Source organism: Protomyctophum parallelum, assembly GCF_964188405.1.
Source record: "Protomyctophum parallelum genome assembly, chromosome: 19".
Lineage (NCBI taxonomy): Eukaryota > Metazoa > Chordata > Actinopteri > Myctophiformes > Myctophidae > Protomyctophum > Protomyctophum parallelum.
The window spans coordinates 5,426,309-5,453,141 of record NC_139717.1 but is presented as its reverse complement, the minus strand read 5'-3'; the positions used below and the strand labels follow the sequence as shown (position 1 = coordinate 5,453,141).

Below are 26,833 nucleotides of genomic sequence, written 5' to 3'. Positions count from 1 at the left end.
TTCCAGGCCATGCCGTAAGGCAGCATTCTGGAGAATTGCTTTTTTTCCTAAAGTCTCCAGAACTTGAACACAGCATTTTGCGTTGAACAAATTTGTTTCGAAATCCATACACCACATCTCCACTAGCAACAGAGTGCTGGGTAGGCCTAAGGTTGCTGCTGCTAAGATCAACAGAGTGCTGGGTGGGCCTAAGGTTGCTGCTGCTAAGATCAACAGAGTGCTGGGTAGGCCTAAGGTTGCTGCTGCTAAGATCTGCTATTTTTGTGCAAAAGTGCCCTCTTACGGGATTTCAGCCCCCGCCTCTCTGACACTCTCTGTATGTCGCTGAGCACAGCTGTCGTTCTCCATCAGAGTGTGTGAATAAGATTGTGGGTGGCTGTGCAAAGTTTACAGTTACACAGTACGCTACTGTATGCTCTTTGACCACAACAAACTGCTAATGTCTATAAACAGAAAATGACTGCCACATAACAAGCCTAACCTCAAATACACTGCCATGGGCAGCGACTCAGAGGTTGAAGTTGAACTCACAGACTATAATGCGCTGAGACTTTTTGGACATTTTGAAAAGACACAAATCTTGGAGTGATTGCACCACTCAAAAACAAAGCTTATATTGGTGCCACGTGTGGCACTGGCAGTGCACCATATAGTAGCCTCTGGGGTGGCAGTGGCACGGCAAAGCAGCAGTGATTAGGTTATGGTTGAGTCCATTGTAAACTTGGGAGTTTTCGACAGTGAATGAATGAATTCATTCAATCGTTTTAGTTTTTGTATCTTTTCACAAGACCCATCCCTTACAAGATTGTAGGTGCTCTTTTGATAGCAGTTTTGAAGGAGTCAAGGGATTCACATTTCTTAATGACTGTTGGTAGGGCGTTCCACATTTTAGTCGCGAAATTAATTTAATCCCTTGCTTGAGCCGAATCTGGGTTGCAAGTGGTTTGTTGAACTCCCTCTGGTGTTGTGAATGTGGACTTCATTCATTAAGTATTTTAGACATCATACATGGGTATTTTGGTGGTGTAGTGAATCTGGAAGTGAGGCCAAGTAGTAACCTGACCAGTTTGTTTTGGGAAGTCTGGAGCCTTGTTTTAAGGGCCTTTGACGTGCTGTGGTAGTGGTACCAACTACCAAGAGGTAAACGGTGCCTTTATCCAAGGCACTTTACATAGTGTCTTGGACACTTCGACACTGACTCTGATCACTCTTGGGGAGCCTGGGTTCGAATTGGGAATCTTGCAAAATGTCCGGGTTCACATTCTGGCAAGTAGACTTCAATGACACCAAACTTTTTTCGGATTTATCTTATGTTCTGAACCAAAGAAAGTTAGAGGACGGATTGTGTTTGCAGAGGCTACTTGATTCCGTTTCTGGACGTTATAGACCCACCCACTGATTAGCCTCGGTCGCAGCAGGCTTATTGCCGCCTGACACAGTACCAGAACTGTACACACTGTAGCCTACAGTGCTGGAAGTTGGAACTGTCAACTGTGATTTGGAACAGCTGCGATCTGACCAAGGATCTTTGCTGCATGTGTGTTTGTTTTATCAACTTTGACTTGGCGATTTTTCCGACGGACACGGTTTGTAGGGTTGCCAGTCCTCCTGAACACATTTGACGCTGGGAAACTGCACTAAAAGTAAGCCAGATTTATGCAGTATAAACTCACAGACAGTCACAACCATTTTAATTATTTATTGTCTCCGCCAGGCCGAAGGCGTGGTCGAGAACTATGTTTTGCCCCTGGACCCTAGTCCGTGTGTGTGTGTGTGTTTGTGTGTGTGTGTGTGTGTGTGTGTGTGTGTGTGAGTGTGTGTCACAGCTGTGTGTGTGTTTCCTCCGAGGTAGTGGAAAGTCTGGTGGGCGAGGTTAGTGTGTGTGTGTGTGTGTGTGTGTGTGTGTGTGTGTGTGTCTGAGTAGCCTACGTGTACTACGCACATGCACGTGCGTGTGGTTTCATCCTGTAGGCCTAGTACTTTGGAAAACACATTTTGGCTTATAGTAAACTATTACAGAATTTTGCAGAATTACAGTACATTTCAAGCACAAACTCAATACAAAGACTGTTAACTGTGAGTGGACGACCCAATTAAGCATTACACTTGTTTACAAGAGGGTCCACCATGCATGTTCAATTCATCAAAACATTTAGAGACATACAAGACACTTCTATATAGACAAAGAACAGAAGTCATGTGATTAAGACGGATCTGTCTCATTTTTCATATTTTTCCTAAGTTTTCAGGAGTGGTCCGTTTTGAACAAAATGCCTTAAATCATAAACGCAGCTGTGAATCTTTGCACGCGCATTCCCTGGCACTGGGCCATGGAAGAAATGTCACGATACATTTTTCAAATCGGCCTCATGGTGGCGCTATAACAGGCCGATTCACATTACTGATGATGAATTGAACAAGGTGGACCCTCTTGTAAACAAGTGTAATGCTTTATTGGGTCGTCCACTGGCACTGGAGTTAACAGTCTTTGTATTGAGTTGTGCCAATTGAATTGTACTGTAATTCTGCAAACTGTTAATAAATATTTCAATCAATCAATCAAAAAAAACTGGACCGATGGGTGTGAAACTTTGCATGCGCACTCTAGAAAGAGGCCAAGGAAAAACATCGGCCCTGCATTTTTCACTCAGTCTTTTATAACCACCAGGAGGCAGATGTTTGCGAAACAGACAGACCCTACAGACTCATCAATCAAATCTCATTATCTCTATAGTCTTAATTCGAGCACTAATAGAAAAAATCGAATCGGAAACCAATTCATTGTCACATTCCTATTCTCCATCTTCAGACAGTCTCATCACACCGTGGTGAGATTATAGCCTACATGTGATGACGACTTTTGATGATATGCTGGAGGAGGTCGGGACCTTTGGACGCTGCCAGAAGCGTATCTTCGCAATGCTCTGCCTTGTGTCACTGCCGTTTTCCGGCGCGCTCATCAACGTCGTGTTCCAGGGCTTCACTCCGGAACACTGGTGCCGTATCCCGGCCGTGACAGAGATGAGGCAGGCCTGTGGTTGGAGTCTGGCGGACACACACAGGCTCACTGTTCCACTGGTCAGCAGCTCTGGAGAGTTGCTCCACAGCACATGTGAGCAGTACGACCTGGACTGGAACACCACCGGACTCACCTGTGACACACAGAAAGTGAACCTGAGCGGATCTGGCCTCGCGCCATGTAAGGTGTGTACCATTTACTTTTATATATATAAACGCATATCTGTATAGTATAATAAATGTAGTACTTAAATAGAAGTGCATTGTCCAATGAATCCAAAATCCAAAAACTCAGAGCCAAAAGTAATTTCACTTTTAAGGGGCCTCTAAAGAATGCACTGCCAAAACAGATTTCACTTCTGCCAATAGGGGGTCGAGACAAATGTGAAAAGTATGCCGCAGAATAGCTAGCTACCCAGCTGCCTCGGGTCCTGATGGCTGCAACGACTTGGCCAGCCCTGGGAAGGCCACCAAGCCCGATGGAGATATTAAAGGCACCTTTCTACTTATACACAGAAGTTACAGCAGTAACATGATTATAATTGAACTTGACATAAACCATTTGTGTGATGTGAACATGCAGAGTTTGGGATTACATTGGAAAACTTTTCATCATCATTTTGATAATTTTCTGACATTGTTGTTTAATTATCATTTTAGGAGCCATTAGAAGAAACTAACTTGAAGGAGATGACTGAAGAACATGTCGCATGCTACCTCAAAGGGGCTTCAGTTTGAGATAGGGGACAAAAACTGTGGTCAAAGGACAGAGTGACCATAGTTGAACATACAGTAGAGCTTCTATGTGAAGTCATTATGCAGTTTGTTGCATAATCAAAGGGCTTAGTTTATGCATTATGCATAAAGTGAGTGGCAATCGAGTGGCAAATGAGTGGGAAATTGAGTTTAATGTTGTTTAATGCAATCAGATAAGACCTTTCTGTTTGGAAGTATGGGCTCATTGGGCTGTCAAGGCCAGAAAATTGTTTTTTGCCACTCAGTCCCACATAACTTCCAGCAGGTATGATGATGATGTCACACGCATAGTTTACACTATACTTCCCTCCATCACTGCATCTGTGTGGTGCATGTGGTAACATTGTTTTGATGTTGTGTACATATATGAAAAGGGAATACAAAACAACTCGCCCCTTTACCAACTCGCCCCGGGCGTACGGCCGGCGGAACAGCGCGACCTGGTATTCCTAAAGTAATCTAAGTAAATTATGCTTAAACGGTTAAACCTAACCTAACCTTAACCTCAGTAAAACTATGCCTAAACCTAACCCTATTCCTAAACTTAACCCCAGTAAAACTATGCCTAACCCTAAACGTATTTCTAACCTTATTCTCAGTAAAACAAAAGAAAGAATACAAGAACTGCCGCACCGAGCTGTCGGCGTGAGGTCAGCGGAAAAAAGCTGGGGCAAGATGGAATTGCATGGGGCGACCGTACCTGTTACCTGAAAAGGCACAGGGCCAAATGGGGGAACGGGCTATGATAAATGATGCCGTTAATTCATTCCTTATGTCAATTATGCTTGTGGCCAGACTGAAAACACAAATCAGGGCAGGAATGCAAATGACAGCGGCCATGTCTGTACAAATTGACATAATTATGAATTTGTTATAGCAGGCAAGCAAAGTGTTGCAACGAGCTGACCTGTCTGATCAGATGGTTGTGTTATTTTCAGTCTGAAAGTAATATAAAGTAGACAACATAGTCAGTCAAGACCTGAGAAATCTGAAATGCAAAAAAGTATGAATAGTGTTTTGAATTTCTATGACTTACTGTACGGTTCAGCATCACATTTGTGGTGCCCCTATAAGGGTCAGAAGTGAAATCTCTTTTGGAGGTCCTTGCCTGCATGTATATTGATGTATTGTGTTTGTGCTTGAATTTAATGTGTCTGTCTGCCTTTGTGTGTGTGTGTGTGTGTGTGTGTGTGTGTGTGTGTGTGTGTGTGTGTGTGTGTGTGTGTGTGTGTGTGTGTGTGTGTGTGTGTGTGTGTGTGTGTGTCAGAGTGAGTGAGTGACAAATGTAAGAAAACAGAGTTGACGAATGTAAGAAAAATGAACGATAACAATGTGGTCACAATAAACAGCACCATATATAACATGCAAAGGTTTTAGTATTATGTATGTAACATGGGCAGCACCCTGATGCCTGATTTATACTTAGCTGATCTACAAGCTCACAACGAGTCACAGGCACGACTAAGTATATGTAAATCACTCTTAAATCAATGTCAATATTCAGAAATATTGAGTGAAGTTCTTAATCTAGGGCTAGGCAGTATTCACATTCGAGAAGTGATACTTTCACGGTCTCCATGAAACCTAAAGACAGACATAATGTTATACTGTAGATGTCTCTGCCATGTATGCTGTATGCACTACTATGTCATGTACCGTCTCCTCTCCATTCTGTTTGTAGACCTACTGTAGGCTACTGTCCTTTTTCATTATACCTGTCTAAGGCATAGATCTTCTTTGATAAATCAAGGTCTTTTGATTAATTTAATTTAATACAATTTTGTTTTTGTCCTTAAAGGATGGCTGGCAATACAACTATGAGGGGAGGCAGTCCATTGTCACAGAGGTGAGTGACAAACTGTCTACTGACTGAAATGCTAAAAAGTTAAACTTCTTTCAGTGTGTGAAAAGATTCTTTGAATACTCACTACATGTTTTCAGGATGTTGTCCATAATACATCTCGGGTCATCTGGCACCAGTCTACTAACTGTTCATAGAGCAAAAAATAAAGGTAGAGTTTAGTTGTTATGCTACACATACGTTTCTGGAACATATACAGATTTGCCAGGCTAAACAAATAAAAACTTCAACCTTTCAGATAAGCAACACTTGATGAATTTCAAGTGGTGAATTGATTCTTGATTCTGATGGAGTATTGAGCTAACTATAAAGTGTTCAGGGGAATATTACATTTCTTGGAAACATGAGTTGTAGACAGAGGAATTGGGACCCTTCCGCATGTTGGTGGCTGAATGATGCTCTTGCACTATACTCCTAATGATCAATGCCTTTTAAATGCCTTCTGACTTCTGTCTTGCCTTATGTCCTGTACAGTAAAGAACTTTGAATTGCCTTTGTATATGAAATGTGCTACATGTAAAGTTACAGAGGAGAGAGAATGCATTAGTATGTTCTCTTGGTGCAGTTTGATCTGGTGTGTGCAGATGCCTGGGTGGTAGATATGTACCAGGCCACCCTTAATATGGGCTTCCTGGTTGGCGGCATCGCTACGGGCTACCTGGCTGACAGGTCTGTGACTGATTACCTGCTTTACTTTTGTTTTTTATCAGTGGCTTATGGGTATGCTTTAGTAAATGTGTCCTGTTCTTTGCAAAATGGTACTTTTCAAATTTTGACCCTTTAAGTCAGATAATCAAATAATAATGCCTAATAATGATATAGCATTATGCATTGAGGTATGTGTTAAATCGTTCCCTTTAAAATGAAGTATTCTAGTACAATTTAACCTCCTATACATTTAAGAGGTATAACATATCAAATTGTTATACCATTTACCATTTATGTTTAATTGACCTGCATTATTATAATTCTACTGTGTATCTACGTATATATATATGACTCAGATACAGGCAGAGTTTTATATGCACCAGAATGACACCAGCAACAGTGTTCTGCAGACTATTATGAAAACAAATTTTCTATGAGAATAAGACGTATGCTGACGTGCAGTATCCTACTTGTAACTTGACTGAAGGTGAATCAGACAGCACTTTCATATTCTACTATTTGTTGCACTGATACAGTAGGAATCCTCTCACTGTTTGTGCAAATGTCTCTGTGCAGGTATGGTAGGAAGATGGTTTTCCTGATATCCAACGTGTTCAATGGGATAGCAGGGATCCTGGTGGCTGTGTCTCCTAATTACATCTGCTTGTTGGTGTTCAGAACCATGAGCGGCTTTGGTGTCAAAGGCGGCTGGATGGTCACATACGTATTACGTAAAGACAACAATCGTCTATAGTTTAAATTAAAGTGTACAGAATTACATTTATGGGACCAAATCTGTAGGAGTAGTAACAAAAAGCGTGTTTTGGAGAAAATGCTATTTAGGCGGAAATCCATGTGGCCTGTCAAATGTTATGGGCCAAAATGTAAAGCAGCTTGTTATAGTGGAGTGAATCACCAATATGCTCACAAACAGACTATTACTAATGAACTCCTCACTGTACACTGACTTTTATGGGTTATTTATTTATTAGGCATTCTATCGCTCTTTCTTTTCGCATTGGATTGATACCATTAAGAAAATGTCATCATTGTACACTTGTGTTCAATGACATAATAAAATCCTCCATCGATCCATTCACAAATTAATTAAATAAGCACTTTGCTTATTCAGTATGCTACAAAACATATCTCCAAAAGCTCCTCTGCTGGTGAATTGTAAGCACATGTACTGTGTCATATTGCAGTGACAGAGATAGTTGGGGCGGATTACAGGCGGACGGTGGGGATTCTGTACCAGATGTTCTTCAGCATTGCTAACCTCCTCCTCCCTCTACTGGCCTACTACATCACAGACTGGCGTTGGCTGAATGTGGCCATCACTGCACCCTACTTCTTCTTCCTGTCCTACTACTGGTGAGAAAACACCTTCACAGTTCTTCTCTTGTACAGTGCGTGGATGACCTCTCGGCTCAAATGATTGCTGTTATGATAAGTGAAGAGATGATATGGTGTGTGAAGAGATGCTGTGAAGTCAGTCTACTGTCTACCTGTCTGTGCATATCATCAGTCTACTGTCTACTGTCTACCTGTCTGTGTCTCTCATAGTCATACATTGACTTTGTCCTGCAGGTTCATTCCAGAATCTCCCAGGTGGCTTTTCTTTCAGAACAGGTCTGCTGAAGCTGTGGAGATCACTGAGGCCATGGCCAAGGAGAACAAGAAGAAACTCTCCGCGAAAATAGAGGTACATTTGTAAGTTTAGCAAGTAACCAGCCTTCTCTTTATTGAGGCTTTTTGCATATAATGTAAGTAGGCATGTAATGATTTATTGTAAATCGATTCAAATCTATTCAAACGGGTGACAATTTAAATTGATTTATTAAAAAGTTATCATGCAAAAAATAGCCCAAAAAAGAAGAAAATATAGGATCTTTGTAGAATCTTTGAGAATTCAGTCATTTGCTAAAAAGAGTTTAGTGTTAAAAAGAAGACAAGAAAAAACACAGTATTTCACTGGATTTGTGTAATAGAATGTTCATTTTGTGTTAAAAATCATGAAAAATCATATCGTGAATCTAGTATCGTGATTTGTATCGTACCGTGAGTTGAGTGAATCGTTACATGCGTACGGGTTAAGGTACCTTTTTTGCATAGGATTTAGGCTCCCATGCAGTGCTTGGTAAACAAGTATTGCTTTCTTGCTTCCAGACTCTGACAGATGATGATGCAGACTCCCCTACTGCCTCTTTCATGGACCTGATCAGAACGCCAAACATGAGAAAACACACCTTAATTCTCATGTTCTGCTGGTGAGAGAGAGTCTTCATAAATCACAGGTCTCTAAGTCAGGTTGATAATATATTTACGAAAGTTTACGAAAGATGGCTTTACTGACGCAATGCCTTGTGAACACCTAATCTTACCTTTTTTACCTTTAGCAAGCAATGCATGACAGGGTTTCTGTTTGTTTGTTAGCAATATAATAATTTGAGAATAGACTGTCAGATTGTCATGATACTTGATAGAATATAAGTTCAAAGGTCAAGGTCACAATCAAGGTCAAAGTCTGAGAGCTATCAAAATAACTGGGGTGGTATGTGGGCTGGGTTTGAATGTTTAATGATTAAATTAAAGCTATTTAAAAGTAAAAGCAAACATCAGATCTTATGATTTTCATGCTTGTAGGTTCACCAGTGCTGTGGTGTACCAGGGCCTCATAATGCGCGTGGGGATAGTAGCAGGTGGAAATGTCTATATAGACTTCCTGATTTCAGGCCTGGTGGAGTTCCCCGCCGCTTTCCTCATCATCATCACCATCGAGCGCATTGGCCGGCGTCTGCCTTTCGCCACCGCCAACATCGTAGCCGGAGCCTCTTGCATCATCACTGCCTTCATTCCTGACAGTGAGGAGCCCATGTTCAAAGACTAATTCTCTTCAGTTGTAAAGTTTCAAACGTATTGTGTTCTTTTCCCATGTGTACAGTACTGTAGCCAAGCGGTGGACAGTAACTAAGTACTGTACTTTTTAAGTACATTTTTTAAGTCCTTCAGTTTTTTACGATCTGATGACTCACTCCGCTACATTTCAAGTAGAAATATTGTACTTTTGACTCCAATCTTTTGCTAGGAAGGGACTCACATTTTGAGTATGTACTTTGTCGACCACTGACTGTAGCACTATTGGAATGTGTGCTTTTACATCAGGTATTTTATGGTTGAAGACAGCAGTGGCCTGCATCGGCCGGCTTGGGATCACCATGGCCTTTGAGATGGTGGTGTTTGTCAACATTGAACTCTATCCTACATCAGTAAGGTGAGGTTTCATGTTAATATCATCTATATATTTTTAGTTTATTTACATATATTTAGTTACCAAAAACAGTGGCCTTTTCTATACGTCCTAAGTTATATTATTGCAATGCATGCTTCTTGTTAAGTTTTAATGTTGTGTAGACGACTGCAGTAAAGACATGAAAGATATATGTAAGAAGAAAGGGGGGGGGAGCAGTTTAATATGATCAATTGCACTAGTAGTAACTGAAATGAAAAACCTTTCGACGACATACTATTGTATATCGTTTTTCATGGTTTCCGACGATTATCGAAAATGGCTTCAGGACTGGCCATTTCATTTCTGCGTTCCCTGCCCCTCAAATGCTCAAAACCTAAAATGTTACATTTTAAGTTTTGGTTGCTCCCCTCCAAAGCGGGATATTTCAATGCTTGATTTAACCACTTAACTGTCCAAAGGATTCAGCGTGCTCCAAATAGTGGGGTGGAGGGCATACTATACATCGTATAGTATGTCATTTTCATGGTTTTCGACAATTATGGAAAATGACTTCGAGACTAGGCCATTTCACTTTCGGGGGAGTAGCCTCCCGAGAAAAGCAGCAATGGATTCTCCACCTCTCAAATGGTAACACATTAGCATGTGTCTCCACAGTAAGCTGAATTATAAAAAGTGTGAATGGAGTTTCTAGGCGGAAATGATTTCTTTTGTGCCAAAATCTGCCATTGACCTCCATTATACATTTCTCAAATTTGAAAGCACTGCTATATTTCTAAAACTATGAAACATTTCAAAGTCATTTCAAATGTCAAACATGTAAGATGAACATTTTAAAGTTTGTAGGACTATAGCATGCAAAGTTTGTGCTATTGCCATTGATAATGCATTTGGCGTTTACGTTAAAAAACTCAAAAATATTTCAAAGTAAAAGGTTCCAGCATGTGTCTCCACAGTAAGCTGAATTATAAAAAGTGTTTCTAGGTGAAAGGGATTTCTTTGACGTGCCAAAATCTGCCATTGACCCCTTTCTCAAATTTGAAAGCACTATATTTCTAAAACTATGAAACATTTCAAAGATTCATTTTCAGCCAAACACGTCCACCGTAAGATGAACATTTTAAAGTTTGAATTGGGTTTCTAGGTGTACTAGGTGTAGGACTAGTAGTGTGCCAAAGTTTGCTATTGCCATTGACAATGCATTGGGCGTTAACGTTAAATAACTAAAAAAGTAAAAGGTTCCAGGCTTGCTAACCCCCAAAACGGAATATTTCAATGCTTGATTTAACCACTTTTTAAAGGTCTGAAAAACTCGAGACCTACACCATTCGATTCAGTGTGCTCCGAATAGTGGGGGAGAGGGGGGAAAAGTTGGGGGAAAATGAAAATTATCATTTTCGACGACATAATGCTTGCACACTGATATGCTCTATTGACGGAAAAATAGTGCTGTGCCATTTCTGGCTACATGCCCTTCATTAGTCTATCACGTCAGGCCCCTCACAGCACTAAAGCCCGGTTGCGGGGCCTGACATCCCTGTAACAGGGCTGGTAACATGATAGGGCCTGTGAAAGGGCTATGACAGCCCTGCCATTCAGTGCTGCGAGAGGGCCTTGATGTGACAAGACCTGACAATGTACAATTCTACTTTGTTGTAACAGGGTTTATCCGCCTTGGAAGATACAATTGATTTCTTTTGTTTGTTTTTGAGATTTGATTCTAGAACATTCAGTTTATAAACCTGTGACCTTAATTCTTGTGCCACACTCTGGCGTGGAAGATAGAAGTGAGAAAGAAATACTTAACCTTGTAGAATTTAGATGGAAAGTGGAAATGGGAATGTGTTTAATGGTCTTGAACCCAAAACCTTACACAGCTCTCGTGCTACAGAAGTAAGTATGGATGATACAAGTTAGAACAAAATACCGAATTACAAGCTCACATATCTTTTTTGCGAAGAGAATTGGTGTAGAGGAAGACAAGCAGTATAGAGGTGCTCCTCCACTTTTAAAAGTAGCACAAGAAACGACTATCACCCACTGTGTGTACTTGACATCACATACTGTGATTTGAATACAAGCATGATGTGTCCAGACTCCAGAGAATGCCAATGAAACATCTCAACTCTCTTCTTTCATCCAGGAACCTGGGAGTGTCTGTGTGCTCTACTCTGTGTGATGTGGGAGGGATCGTATCACCCTTCATGCTCTACAGGCTGTCTGCCGTATGGCTGGAGCTCCCACTCATCATCTTCGGTGGGTCAAGGGTCAAATGTGAAACTTCCATCAGTAATTGCTGAGGTGGAAATGGCATAGTTTAACAATTTCATAGTGTTGGTATTCAATCGATGGAATTCATTCGTTCAATCTACATAGTTGTATTCTAATTAATGTTTTGAACTGATTCCCATACTTCATACTTCCAACTTTTCTTTAGGGGCTACAGACTTATTTGTGAATCACTAATGTACCTTTGGCCTCCATGTCGGGTCTCCATCATAGACTGTAAAAAAAATATGGACAAAGCGTTCGCCGGGTCTGATATGGACGTAAATGGAGTGCCACAATTTTTGTATTTTTCCAGTTTTTCATGTGTCTATGGGGTGACAGTACTTAATTAGACACCCTGGAGTCGTTTTTATGTCCAATGGTGTAATAACTTTGTATTTATGGTTTCTTCCTGGAGGCTGAACCCTTGACGGTCAAACGGGCCAATGAAGTAAACACGGATAGTGTGACGTAAAAATATTGCACGCACACACGCACCTCCCCCTCTATACATATTTTTTTAAATACGACAACCTCTGTGGGCGGAGCTGCCTGCCACATACACACGTGTGAACTGAACAGCGCAGCCAGTTTGCTTTTGCTGCTCTGTGTGTGTCTAACTGTGTGGCAGATTTTTAAACAGTCATTTCACACATTACCAGTTCACAGCAGAGCAGACTGTTTTTCGTTAGATTGGAAGCAAGTAAATGTTCACGTCGGGTCCTCAGGATTAATCAAGGAAAACACAACAAACCAGCCTCCTACCTGCTCTGCTGTATAGTTGCTCTTGTTGTTCTCAAGGAGTAGGTTGTTTCTTTTATAATCACAGTGGTCGGGCTTTGATACAGAGTGTAGTGTCACAGTGTGCATTCTTGTTGGCTGTTGTAGTCAATATGTATGTAGGTCCTAATACTTATACGAGGCTGTAAAGTCAAGAATTAGAAGTATGTTGTGTCGCGCTGGAAGCCATGTTGCCATGTCTGGCTATTACAAGCGACTTGGGCTTGTTTTCATATAAGTAACTTTCAGGGGAGATGTGGTTGACTTGACCAATGGTTCATGTGAAGGACCCTCAGATTAATATGTTGTTAAAAGGATTGGTGTTGTTGAAACGTTTTCATAAATATTCACTGCAATTTCTGTGACTTATTTTTGTGGACCTGGCCGCTTGTTTCTTTAGATCTGGCGACTTTTGCTGAAACTCAATGCAGTCAGATAAAGGACAGTTTTAATGCCAGGGTGCTTAGCTGGAGGAAATCAATAGCCTACAATATATTGTAGGCTAAATGATCTATCAAACTAATTGTTTCTGCTGTTAAACTATGATCGAATTGGATGATGAGCTGAGCTGATTGCGACAATAGGGTCAATATAATTGGAGGAAATAAATAAATGATTATAAAAAATCAGAAAAAACAGATCTGATATGGTATGGATGCATGGATTATATGCCTATACATGGATGGTGGCAGTATAAGTGCATAATGGTGCCTATACGATATCTCAGAAATATGGGAAGTGTTCACTTCTAACATTCACAAAAACATGAGTTTTTGTTACATTACAGACACCAATTTGCCATTTTGTAAACAAAAGGGCAGAGCCATGGGCTGTCCTTTTATAAGGAGGGGAGGGACTAGGACAAGTGGGTGGTCTTAAAGGAGGAGGCGGAGGGACTGGATTAGGTGGGTGGTGCTATGGTTAAACTCACGCATACCTAATGAACTGGTGGGTGTGTCCACATAAAACCATCATTTTAACAAATACTGTACACTTTTTTGAAAAAATTATACCTCATATACACCTAAATACACCTGATGATCATGTTTAAGTGTGGAAAAAAATCACGGCACTCCATCTTTAAGCCAGTCAGTCCTTGTATTGTAAATCGCCATCTTTCTAGATCCGTTTTGGCCCATTGGCTGGCCCAGACAACGAGGCGGGACGTCCCCCCTTCTTCTTATTGGTTTTTATTTTGACTCGAACGGGGGGTGGCTCCCGTTCATAGACTGTAACGGTAGCCACGCCCCTCAGAACATACGCGACTTTATGGTAATTTTTTTAATAAATGGGACCATAATTTTCCAAAAAGAATATTATGACATGATAAATGAGACTTTAAACTAGTGACTGGAAGCAGAAAGTATTCATGACCATGTTTATTAAGGTAATACAGTCTAGGTGAAGTTGGGCCCAAATACATGGACCTCTATGGGGATATGGGTTTTTTGGGCCCAATGACAGCGCCACAGCAGGCCATTATATTATTATATGATTATATGTCCCAATTTCCTTAGTGGCTTCACAAAATATCTGTCTGACTGCCCCCCTGGTCTCCATACAGGAACTGTGGCCTTGATATCCGGGGGTTTGGTTTTATTCCTACCTGAGACTAGAGGACTCCCCCTCCCTGAGACCATTGATGACATTGAGTTCCCTGGCAGGTTAGCCCTTCCTCTTAACACTCAAGTACACTATCGGTGTAATTAAAGAAAACCATTTGTAACATGTGGACAAACATACAAATCGTTGCTGTGGAAACCATTATGTGCAAAACCGTTACACTGATTATGACCATGCATGACTAACCATGATACTGACATGATGACCATGACTAACCATGATACTTACATGATGACCATGACTAACCATGATACTGACATGATAATGACCATGACTAACCATGATACTGACATGATGACCATGACTAACCATGATACTGACATGATAATGACCATGACTAACCATGATACTGACATGATAATGACCATGACTAACCATGATACTGACATGATGACCATGACTAACCATGATACTGACATGATAATGACCATGACTAACCATGATACTGACATGATAATGACCATGACTAACCATGATACTGACATGATGACCATGACTAACCATGATACTGACATGATAATGACCATGACTAACCGTGATACTGAGGTACTAACATGATAATTGGTATCTGAAAATGCATTTTCTGTTTAAGAAATAGCTGGAGAGACATGGAGACTCCTGTTACTGAACAAACGATATAACCATGATTACTATCATAATATAGAACTATTAACATGCACTTATTTGAACACAAAAGTGTATAGTAGTAGCAGCAGCAGCAGCAGCTGTATAGTAGCTGTATAGTTGTAGCTGTACAGTAGTAACTGTATAGTAGCTGTATAATAATAGCTGTAGTAGCTATAGTAGCTGTATAGTAGTAGCTGTATAGTAGCCTGGCCAGAGCGTAGAGTAGCGACACACTTTGATCTCGCCACAAAGCGGGTGCCTATATGGGCTATAGTTCCAAACATTGCTCCTACGGCTGGAACTATCCCATTGAGACAGATTGAGCACTTCCGCATTCGATTGTTACAATGGGAGTCAACGCTAGTGTCGCCACTCTCTTACTATATTACTCTGGTAGCTGTATAGTAGTAGCTGTATAGTAGCCTGGCAACAGTGGCAAGCCGAAGGTCCTATAGGTTTGAATATAGTCAGAGTTATTTAACTTAAACGCCCAATGCATTCTAAATGGAAATAGCACAAGCTTTGGCATGCTACTACTAGTCCTACATACTTACACCTAGAAACCCCATTCAAATCTATAAAGGTTCATCTTACGGTGTACATGTTTGCCTGAAAAGGAATCTTTGAAATGTTTCATAGTTTTAGAAATATAGTGCTTTCAAATTTGAGACATTTATAATGGGGCTCAATGGCAGCTCTATGGCACAGGTCGTGCGCTATATAGTAGAAATACCACTTTCACCCTGGCATCCAGAATTTAGTCATGTACTGTAAGTGAATGTTTAAATATAATTTCACAATGCATAGCATTGTAGATCAGCTATTTTCACTACTCTTACATATAAAGTAAAAATAGGTCATTCATTTATGAAAATAATGACCAAATATGGAGATAAGGTGTCTGTCCAACAGAAACAATATAGCCTACTATCCAAGCATATTGAGTTTCCATGTGAAGGAAATTGCTTTAAATCAGGGTTGGGGCTTTTATATATACACCGGTACCTGTGCTTGGCATTTGATCAACTAGTTATTCAGTTGATCTCCTTAGCAACTCGAGTAATGATGGGTGAATTGAATATCATTGCTTTTTCAGGAAGGAGGATGTTCTGAAAAACCAACGCTTAAAGAACCTTTTACAATCAGATCGGTCAAATGACGGAAAGGAATCGACAGGAGTGTGATTTTCACTTGTGCATGTTTGTGTATAAACTTGTGATTTTCTTCATAATAGAATATTCACCATTATTATAAAAAACAAAAGCTGTGCTGTACGTATATTCTTTTAATACATTTGATTAAAACACAACTTCCTCTTGTTTGGGGTTTAATGTCTTGGTTTTTGCATGAAGTAATACATTTGGAGCCATAATAAATCCAGAATTGGAATAGTTCATTACTGTTTTGCTGTGTTTTATTGTTGAACTTTAATAAATTAATAAGCCTATACTCACTGTACTATAGTATGTTGTTTTTGATGATTCATCATTTTTTGAATCGTCGAGAATCTTGACAAACAGCATACTATAGTATGACATTTTTGATGATTTATTTCTTTTTTTTAATCGTCGGAAATCATGAAAAAAAGACATACATACGTATCTTGTTGAAAACCATCAAAAACCGAAACAGGTGAATACACTTTCAGATCTGTACCAACAGAACCAAGGACTGTCTAAAGAGGACGGGACGCGAAGACCGTAAGGGCGCCGCCATGTTGCTCACATGGTGCTCCATGGAAGGAAAGAAACATGCGCAATGGGCTATATGCAGCCAACACTTCCTCGTTCAGCTTCCTTGGTCTCAACTGCGCATGTTTCTTTCCTCCATGGAGCACCATGTGAGCAACATGGTGGCGCCCTTAAGGCTCATACAGGCGTGCTGGAGGATCATATCGATGGGCGGTTCCTTGTTCATTAACTCTAGCTTCCGGTTCCTAATTCAATCAGAAAGAAGAGGTGTTCATGTTACAGAAGTGGTTTAATTACCCATTGCAATAAAAAAAATGGCCTACAATACAATACAATACAACATTAATTTGTTGAATTGTATTTAAAAAGGTTTAGATTTTTGTGTTTTACTTTCCTACAGGCGTTGACACTAGGTAGGTAGGTGACATTCACACCAGAAAGCTTTACTGCGATTAAAACGAATCCTGCTGCGCATTGTCCGAAAGTTCGCTTCGTTTGGCAGGTGTGAAGGCTCATTCGAACACTCATTCATAAAAACACTGCAGTGTATAGCCTAGAGAATATTCTGTCTGTGCGTGCCGTAAACATGGAGTGCCGTCACTGTGTGGGGACTGGGGAGTATGGACTTTCATCTTGAACTTGCAAACATTTTGCGCTGCTGTCTGTTATATCAGTGCGCTCAGCGCTGTGCCTCCATGCCCAAAAGAACAGTGTGTGGCTGCGTGCAGAGAGAGATAGGGAGAGAGAGGGGGGCATTTCCAATTACTGCGGATGACAGTGTGAAGGCAAATGAAATATGTTGAGAATTCAGGTCAAAGTAGATTGTTAATGCAATCGCACCAAAGTGTAGTTGGTTGGCCAAAGACGACGTGTTCAGGAATAAGTAGTAATAGGAAAGTAGACGGTGGTCATGGCCAGTCGGCAGAAGGACACGGCATCTAGTTACCGTCATGTGACCGTTGTAAATTTCACCTATAACACACACCTTCAATCACTTTATATCATTCCCAGCTGATTCCGCAGCTCTGTAGCTGGACTGGGGAAGGGGAGCACTTGATTGTCTTACAAGCCCATGCTGTGCGGGCGTCTTAGCACCGCCCGGCTCATATGACTGTGAATGTGTGGCTCCAGGCAGCCCCGTAAAGACATCAAGCTCTATTCTCCCGTCAGATAGCCTACTTGCTGAGCAAAACAAGGAAGTGATGTGGCTCGCTCTGGTGGCGCAAAGCGTAGCTACTTTTGTGAATTTAATAGTTTTATTAGGTTAATATTGCTATATGTTTGTAACCGTTTTAGAAATGCAATAAGCCACTCGAGGCCCCAGCTTAACCTGAGACCTCTCGTGGCTTATTGCTTGAATCTACAAGCTCAGAATGTGTGGCATCCTCAACACGTTGTGAGCTTGTAGATCTGCATCTACTATTTTTCAGAGTGCAATAGCCACGTAAATGGCAGAGGTTGGACAAAATTGGATTATTTTCTGACAGGACATAGGTGGTCTAGCCAGGATAAAATATCTGCTCACTGCAAATAGCCTTAAATAGCATGTGACGTATCAAACTAGGGGTTTTTCATGATTCTGAATCCATTCCAAGCATTCATTTTGCACAAGAAACACTCCTTGGGCTAAAAACGGCTATGGCTAAATTTACACCAAGGAGTGTTTTCATGCTAAACTAATGCTTGGAATGGATGCACACGATTCCCGATGAAGCCGGTCGATTTGACATATGGCTGTAGGCTATGTTTTTCTTTGAAGGGGAAGGAATCATGCACAGAATCATTAAAAAAGTGTTAAAAGCTGTGACTAACCGTTAACCACTGGACAATCCTCACACGATCTCCACTCTGGACACCTCCTCCTCCTCCTATATCAGACATGAGCATGTCGGCAGACAGTTCTGTGGGACCCGTGTTGGCGTATGTCTTTTGTAGTCTTACAAAATACATCGTGGATGATGGGGTGGCTCCTTCCAACGCCACATAATTCGGAAGGCCTTGACCGACGCATCGACGAGAAAAGTACTGTGGAAACAAACCAATTCAAAACAATGATCAAAAAAACTATTTTTGATAAATACAGAAGCGAAGAGCACTAATGGCATTACAAAAGGGGAACTATGACGTACTGTACTATATAATTAAATATTCCTATTACTATAGTATACCATACGTTATATACATTATGAGATATATAAGTATAGTCAAACCATATCCTATAATTAGTAGACCACTATTAGTAAACCACACCACATATTATGTATATATAATATTATTATATGTTGCATGTGTGTTATATATTATATATATATATTATACCATTATTATTATTGTTGCTATTGTCAGTATTATTTACAGTTGTCACACTGTATCACACACGCGTGCAGCGGGAGTTGCGGGCAGACACAAACACGTGCAAGCACTCATCAGTTTTACATCCCATCAGGGTGCCAGAGAGGGGAGGAAGGAGGAGCCTAGAGGACTGCCATTGACGCACAACTTACAGTACATTGAAACGTTCTTTTCTTTGCTCAAGGTGAAGTAGAGAAAATATATCCATTTGTACTGTAGAAACACAATGTGGTGTCACTGGTGGGGGCGCCGCCATGACAGTTGTAGTAAACACAAATACACCCACAGTGTGCGTCACCTCACCCCACACACACACACACGTGTGTCTTGAGTGTACAGGGTTTGATGAGGTCAAGTCAACATACTGTATGGGACGTCAGAACAGGTCAGCGCCATATATGGAGATCTAAGGGTGGCAGTGTCTTTAGGGTTTGAAGAGGTCTGGCCATATATGGAACGTGTCTTGAGTGTACAGGGTAGGTCAGATCAACATATGGAATGTCAGAACAGGTCAGGTTTTGATTACCGGACGGGTCCCCTGGCCAGCCCAGTTAGTGCCGGGCCTTAACTTTCGGGCCTGATGAGAACTTTAGTTTTCACTAATAGCTAATAGCACTAATAGCTTTGGCTATTAGCCCATCTATTTTGAATGGACGGGTATCAGTCAAAAGGGAGATATCGAAGAGGACGGGAGGGGAAGGAACAACATATGGAATGTCAGAACAGGTCAGTTCCATATATGTAGATCTAATTAAGGGTGGCGGGGCAGTGTCTTGAGTGTACAGGGTTTGATGAGGTCAATTCTGTATTGGTCGTATATGGAGCGTGTCACGACGAGGCGTGGCGGACTGACTGCCATATACAGTGGCGTGACATGTCACGAGGCCTGACGAACTGATGGACATTATAAGGTGGGGGACTGACAGGACTGGCAGGTTTTCAAGTAATCTGCAACCTATGGTCACAATTAACTGCTGTACCCATAGTTCTCTCTCCTGATTGGTGAGTGGTGACCCACCTGAACATGTATTGAATGTTCATTAAAGTGCTGGATAGACTAAGACAGGGAGAGTACAGCCCTGTTAACAGTAGAACAAATTATATATAGAATAAAAAGCTTGATCTTTGTAGCAAAAAGGTTGCGTTTTAACCAAAAGATATCACTTACTCTGTTGACGGCGTAGAGTAACTCCTGGATGGTAGTGCCTGGAGTCACATTCACAGTTAGAGTTTTACCATTTCGGTGGCGAATAGGCTCATTAAAGTGTGTTTTAAAAACCTCAATCTTCACACGTATGTTGTGCCATCCGACTCGGACTTCTGCTTCTTCGGTTTAGGAACAACATCCTCATGCTCATCCGAGTCATCCCTAAACATAAAAAGATCCATTCAATTCCACAAACACTCTGATAGGGTGGCCATTCGACAGTTCAGTATTACGTCATATGGTCTTTATAGTGATTTATGATAGATTGCGTTCAGTTGCTAGGCTATAGATCTACATTTGAGTACATTTATATTTGAATGCATAGCTACTCAATGTAGATTAGACTACATTAGCATCAGATTAGTCTTTACACTTCTAGAATTGATTTCTCTACTGTCTCCCTCCCTCTACTAAACTTGTAAGGACACTGTCCTTACAACATTTTAGGACAGCACGATGGATTTATTTATTCATAAATAATTGTGGCCATTTTCACCCTGAACGTTTGTATTAGTGTGCAAAACAAAATAAGGTGACCTCTGTAATAATGCTGATTCAATTCCATGGATCAAATAAGGTTATTTTTTATTTTGCCTTGTTTGTTTTTATTCTTATGCGGTTGTTATTGTATAAACTCATTCAATTCTGTATTGTATACATTGTATTGTATTTAGTATTTTGTACTGCTGCAAAAACATTGTTGGGTTTTAATTTAATTTTAAGTTGCTTTTATTATTATGCTTAATACCATATTTGTGCCGCCCTGGTTGAAAACAATGTATTTCCAACTCCAGCTTGTCTCAGTTCAGGCTGCATGAACAGATATATCTGTTCATGCAGCCTGAACTGCAGGTACGTAACAGAGCCATACGTACGTAACGTCCCTGCGAGTGCGTTCTACGACTACGAGCATGACACACCACTGTGTTGTTATTTTTATGCTATGTTGATTAATTTAATACACAGCAGGACCACAAAGTCGGACTTAGCCTAAATGTCTGACTGCACCACCACTACATCGTGCTGTTTACATGTCTGACTATAATAGGCTACTAATAACGTATTCAATGAAAGATGCTTCTATAGTGACAGTGATACTGACGGAACAACTTTTCCATCTTGTTGCTATTCTGCCCGTCTAGTTCAATACCCTGTTTTGTGTTTTGTAACTGTTTGTTTTGTGTTTTGTTTTTGTTTTGTTTTCCTTTTTATTTTTCTGTTAAATTACCTTGTATTGATTGTATGCTTGTATGCCAACAAACACTTATCATCGCTGCCCGTTGACCAAAAGTAAAAACAAATCATTAACAAACACACTCACCCACTTTCGGCACTGTCTAGTGAGCTAATCTAATGAGCTAATTTAAGACTTCCGGTGGACGATCTCTTCAAAATAAGAGTACCCTCTAGAGTATAAAAAAGTTAAATTTGCACATTAAAACCACAAATTAAGCATTTAAATGATGCTATAAGACACACATTATGTTTCTGTGTAAAAATAAGTAATTTAATAATAATAATAAAGTTATCTAAATGGATAAATGCTATTCACTGGAGTGCATGGACTTTATAAAGTGGACACTGGACAAAAGACGGCTCCGCGAGGCAACTATCTGGACATACCCACGCGTTCAGGGAGATGTCCTCTACCACACCCCACTCTCCGCTAAGCGGGAGAGGTGTAAAATTCACAGCAGCAGACCTTCTAGAGAGGGAGTTGAGGGGGAACCACGTTCTGATCTGTGTGGATGTTTTGTACCGGTATGTCTCTCCTGCTTTGAAAATAATAAAACGAACAATCTTTTGATACACAACGATCGTGTGCAAGACTGTATGGATCCGAGTGTAATATTAACAGGGGTCTACTCTCCCTGTCTATCCCCAGTTCACCTCGGAGCTCTGGACTGCGGTTGCGGAGCACCTGGGGGTGAAGATTCACTGCACTACGGCGTATAACCCGAAGGGCAACGGACTGTATGGTTGCCCATACAGCCAACTTTACCTTTTGGGGTATAACTCTTGAACCGTAGGAGATACCAAGGTGCGATGTAGGCAACCACACTTTGCAATTTACCAGAATTGCCTCTTTCTAGTTGATCCTGTTGTTGTAAGTTCACTTACAAGTTGAAGAGTTGTTTCGTTGTTTTGTTACTGACACCAGAGAGGTGTCTGGTCTCATACACTCCTCCAGGAGCCAGCCCCCCCCCCCACACACACACACACACACACACACAGGTTTACAGGTGTAAAGAAGTCCTATATTGTCGTTCAAATAAATGTTCGATTAATTGAAAACACATGTCCCTGCTTCTGGTGACTGATATTAGTCCTAATAAATGTTACTCATTGAAAACACACGTCCATGCTTCTGGTGACTGAAATTATTAAATTATTGTCCTTCTAAAGCAGTTGTCCTCAAAGTGGCGTCCAGCAACCCTCAGGGTTCATTTAGGGGGTTCCAATTGGACCCTTACATGTCTGTAACTGAGTGACCAAATGTACAAATGGAACCAACAGGACCCCTACTTTGCACACTGTCAGTTATGGAATTTGAAATTGATGAGTTTGAGAACCACTGGTCTTATACCAATCCTCCATCGACCATGAATGAATGACCAGGGAACCCCCTATGGAGATCTTCTTCCAGTCTGGCAGCCCCCTATTTTTTGAATAATTTGATTGTTTGATTGTTCGATTGTTATGTTATTGTTATTAGTGTGGTTGCCTATGGGCTACCATCGGCCAGATACGTTTTCATTCGACACGATGGACATCGGACTCCGCTGCAGCCCCCCTACGACGGGCCCTACCGGGTTCTGGAGCCTGGTGCTAAGAACTTTGTTGTGGACATGGGAGGCAGGCCTGAGCGGGTTGCTATAGACCGTCTTAAGCCTGCTCACTTGGATGCTGATGTGCCAGTTCGGTTGGCCGCGTCGTGGGCGTCCCCCGATTTTGCCCGAAAAACCGGCCCCGCCCCCTCCTCCTGACCTTGATCCCCCTCCTGCGAAGCGCAGCCGTATTGGACGTTTAATCCGTCCCCCGCCGCATTGACTGTTCACTGACTGGGAGCGATTGTTTTTGGGTGTGGCTTTATGCTGTTCTGTGCACTTTCATATGGGTGAATTCTGGGGGGGCCTATGTGGTGACCCACATCTTGAGACTGAGAGACATTCACCCAAGAGGTATTGTGCCTTTAAGAGCACGGGGAAAAGATGGAGAACTCAGTGTTTCCGGTTATGGGTTAAATGTTGTTATTATTACCAGAGAGTATCTGTAATAACTTTATGTGGAAGCTTCAGTAAACTACTCTACGCAACTTGGGTTTCCTGTCTCGCTGTTTCCCACTCCACAAGTCACTGAGTTGGCCGGCTCAATATTTTATATAAATTGAAATAGGAAACAAATAAAACAATGCACAAACATGTGACAAAAGACAATAAATGAAATAGGTACCTTGTTAGCAATATCTGAATCTTAGGGTTTTTAAATCTGTGGGTGCACCCAACTACTCTGACTGAGAATACCTTGTGCAATTCAATTGCAGTATTTAAAGCAGTTCAGTAGCATTAATCCAATTTTCACAATCAATTGCTCTTTGAATTTGAATCCAAAAATAATCACATTCACAATAACCAAAACAATAAAGCAAACCACATTGACAGTAAACCCCTACACACCACTTAGTGGCTATGAAATAGTCCAAAAGACACAACGTTTCTACACCTTTAATGTTAGCGTGTGTGTGTCTACTGTTAGCCTGCACTGCTCCTTGCAGGGCAGAGAGTTGGTGTGTGCTACTCTTAATTGTCCAGTCCTGCACTGTTCCTCACAGGGCAGAGGGTGTGTAAGTATGTGTATGACAATGTCCAGTTCTAGTGTGTGTGTGGTCTGTGTGTATCACCGCCCAATGCTGCACTGCTCCTTGTAGGGCAGTGTATGTGTGACAATTTCCTACCACACTGGGGGAAACAAGGCTACGGCCCTGGGTCTGTCCCAAGGAGAATTCAGCAGGGTCTGGGTTCTTCCAATCACGGGTAGCTTGCCATCCTTGGGCCGACCAGAGTCGGGCTGAATCAGAAGAAACGTATCCAAACCAAAAAAACCTGACCTGCATAAAGCAAGGCCAGAGGCATCTCTGTGTTAATGTCTAAAACATTACCTTCATTTACACAATTCTGTATAAGGTTTCACTTCAAATACTTATTGGAAATAAATACAGCAACCTTTAAAATACATATTAATGTAACAATTACAATTCAACAGTAGTTCAATTTACAATTTACAATTTAGGCATTTAGCAGACGCTCTTAATCCAGAGCGACTTACATTTAAGCAAGAACAAAAGCATGGGAATACATCACATAAAAGCATTTATCATGAAACATGCGTAAGCTAAGAAGGTAACAGTGGAATATCTATATGATGAAACTATACATACACTATACATAATAAACTATACATATTCACTACTATGCTATACATATGTACTATGGCGTGCTATGACTATATACAATACAATTATAGTGCTGTCTACATAACATGCTATAAGTCTGTGTCAAATGCTATCTAAGCCAACAGAAATGCTATCTAAGGGGTTAGGGTAAGTGCTATGGGCCATGATGGAGTCTGAAAAGGTGGGTTTTCAGGCTACGGCGGAAGATTGGGAGTGATGCTGCAGTTCTGACTGCAATGGGAAGTGCATTCCACAGTTTTGGAGCCAGAAGGGAGAAGAGTTTGGGACGTGTGGAGCGTTGTCCCGGCGTTTTTAGTGAGGGTACTTCATAGGCACATGATGATGATGTCTGTGTCATTGGCATGGATGGCAACTCTGTCAACATTGCCATTCTGGACACTGTAGGGTGTGGAGTATTCTTGTATCAGCCTCCTGTTGTGTGTATTCTACGTCATCTCAAGCATGTGACAGACTAGGGGGTTTTCATGATGCTGAATCCATTCCAAGCATTAGTTTTGAACAAAATACACTCCTTGGGCTAAAATCGGCCATAGACATCAGGACAAATGTGAAGAGGTCAGCTCAGCACATTTTGGGCACATTTTGGGCAAGTGGCTATGGCTGCTTTTAGGGTATATTGTGCAAAACTAATGCTTGGAATGGATTCAGAATCATGAAAAAACCCCTAGTTTGACATGTCACATGCTACTTAAAGCAAAAGGAAATGTTGACATTTTTGCCAGCCATATGATGTTAATGGGAGGTTAATGTTATGATGTTAATGGGAGGGTCACACAAGAAACCCCTATAAAAAATATTGCCCAATACTAACAACCGGTCAGCAAGTGGATTCTAGAATGTATATAGACAATATTTTAGGCCAATAAAAAAGACTATATACCAAATTTCCCACATTAAACAAAAGAAGCCTGTCGACACCATACATTATTTATGACTGCAGACATATTGTTGTGGCTGATAATAATGACCAATAAATTACTCATGCCGGCAGGCTAAACCTGGGAGATAAAACAAGCTGTAATGACGCGCAATAAAACAATGATAAAATGATTCATATCCAAACAAGCTCAAAGTTTAAAATGTTTATATAGCTCAGTGCACCAAATATTACAATACAATAAATATATATATATGCAATAAATATGTGCAAAGAATCCAATAAATAACAATCAAAACAGTGAGCAAACAAAACGTGAATGAATCAAACTAATCAAAGTATATGTGCGGTCAACAAAGTGTATCCTCCCAGCTCACCCTGCCTCCAAGTTCAAACAGCCTTAGGGGCGAGCTGGTTCAGACACCCATATTTGTTGACTACCAAGGGCCACCCACAGACGCTCCCACCAATAACGGAACGTCAATGCGGTGCCCACACCCATCACCAACCAAGTGACAAAATACTGTAGCTAAGCATTCTTTGGCTCCTACACATATTGTCAATATAGAAATGAAAGTTCAAACTGACCACATTGCTCACATTGCTTAAAAAGCCATCTTTTTGCCATAACAGTCGGATGTCACTGTAAAAGTCACAGTGAAACTCATGTTTAGGTGGCGTCAATTTAGGAAATATGCTAATTAGGGGTCCAGGCACACCCAATCATAAAGATGTATTCCAATGAGTTTCTCGTGCTCATAAATTATGAAATAGTTACCAAGTTTGCATTTCTATCCCATCTGGTTCAAAAGTTATCGCCAAAGGTACTTTCTGATGTGGGCCAATATTGAGGCGGCCATATTGGATTTCCAGCAGCAAGTTGACTGGTTTGTCCATATAGGTTGTGTTCCTACTGGTTCATAGATATTATTCAGACCAGTGTGTGTCCAGTGGAAACCTCGTATGAATCTGATCTCAGGTCAGAATGGGTTAATCAGACCAGTGTGTGTCCAGTGGAAACCTCGTATGAATCTGATCTCATGTCAGAATGGGTGATTTCTGGTGGCCAACCTTTTATATCAGAGCAAATTAAGAAATCTAAAGAACGGGGGTTATACCCAAGGTGGGTATTTTTAATTTTTACATGCTATATCAGTTAAGAATGTGAAATACCCACCCATACATGCCTCATATGGAATGTACTCAACTCCATTGGATTCCTTGCCCCCAAAAATGTCGATTTAACCACTGCAGTCTTGATTTTAGGTTATCTATTCTAGGAGACGAGATATTGATACATTTTTGAAAGTAGCCATTTTTAAAGCTCCAAGATGACTGCTTTACCGACCTCGAAAAAAATGGCAACAAACATTTTCTGATTCGTCAGGCTATAAGGTTTCC

The 26,833-nt window shown here is 41.0% G+C and overlaps 1 protein-coding gene across 2 annotated transcripts; it reads left to right on the top strand.

Annotated features, from left to right (window-relative positions):
• The first annotated feature begins 1,438 nt into the window (after nucleotides 1-1,438).
• On the top strand, nucleotides 1,439-16,075 carry LOC310876555 (solute carrier family 22 member 2-like). Of its 2 annotated transcripts, XM_083790121.1 has the most exons (14): nucleotides 1,676-1,761; nucleotides 1,827-1,872; nucleotides 2,810-3,204; nucleotides 5,573-5,620; nucleotides 6,201-6,304; nucleotides 6,860-7,014; nucleotides 7,489-7,657; nucleotides 7,874-7,988; nucleotides 8,453-8,553; nucleotides 8,930-9,147; nucleotides 9,449-9,557; nucleotides 11,677-11,789; nucleotides 14,146-14,245; nucleotides 15,928-16,075. In XM_083790121.1, exons 3-14 carry the CDS (start codon nucleotides 2,851-2,853, stop codon nucleotides 16,013-16,015), a joined length of 1,674 nt encoding a protein of 557 aa, XP_083646247.1. In that variant the 5' UTR covers nucleotides 1,676-1,761; nucleotides 1,827-1,872; nucleotides 2,810-2,850; the 3' UTR covers nucleotides 16,016-16,075. The 2 variants fall into 2 exon arrangements, with proteins under 2 accessions (XP_083646246.1, XP_083646247.1); XM_083790120.1 differs by lacking the exons at nucleotides 1,676-1,761; nucleotides 1,827-1,872 and adding an exon at nucleotides 1,439-1,643.
• The last annotated feature ends 10,758 nt before the right edge of the window (nucleotides 16,076-26,833 follow it).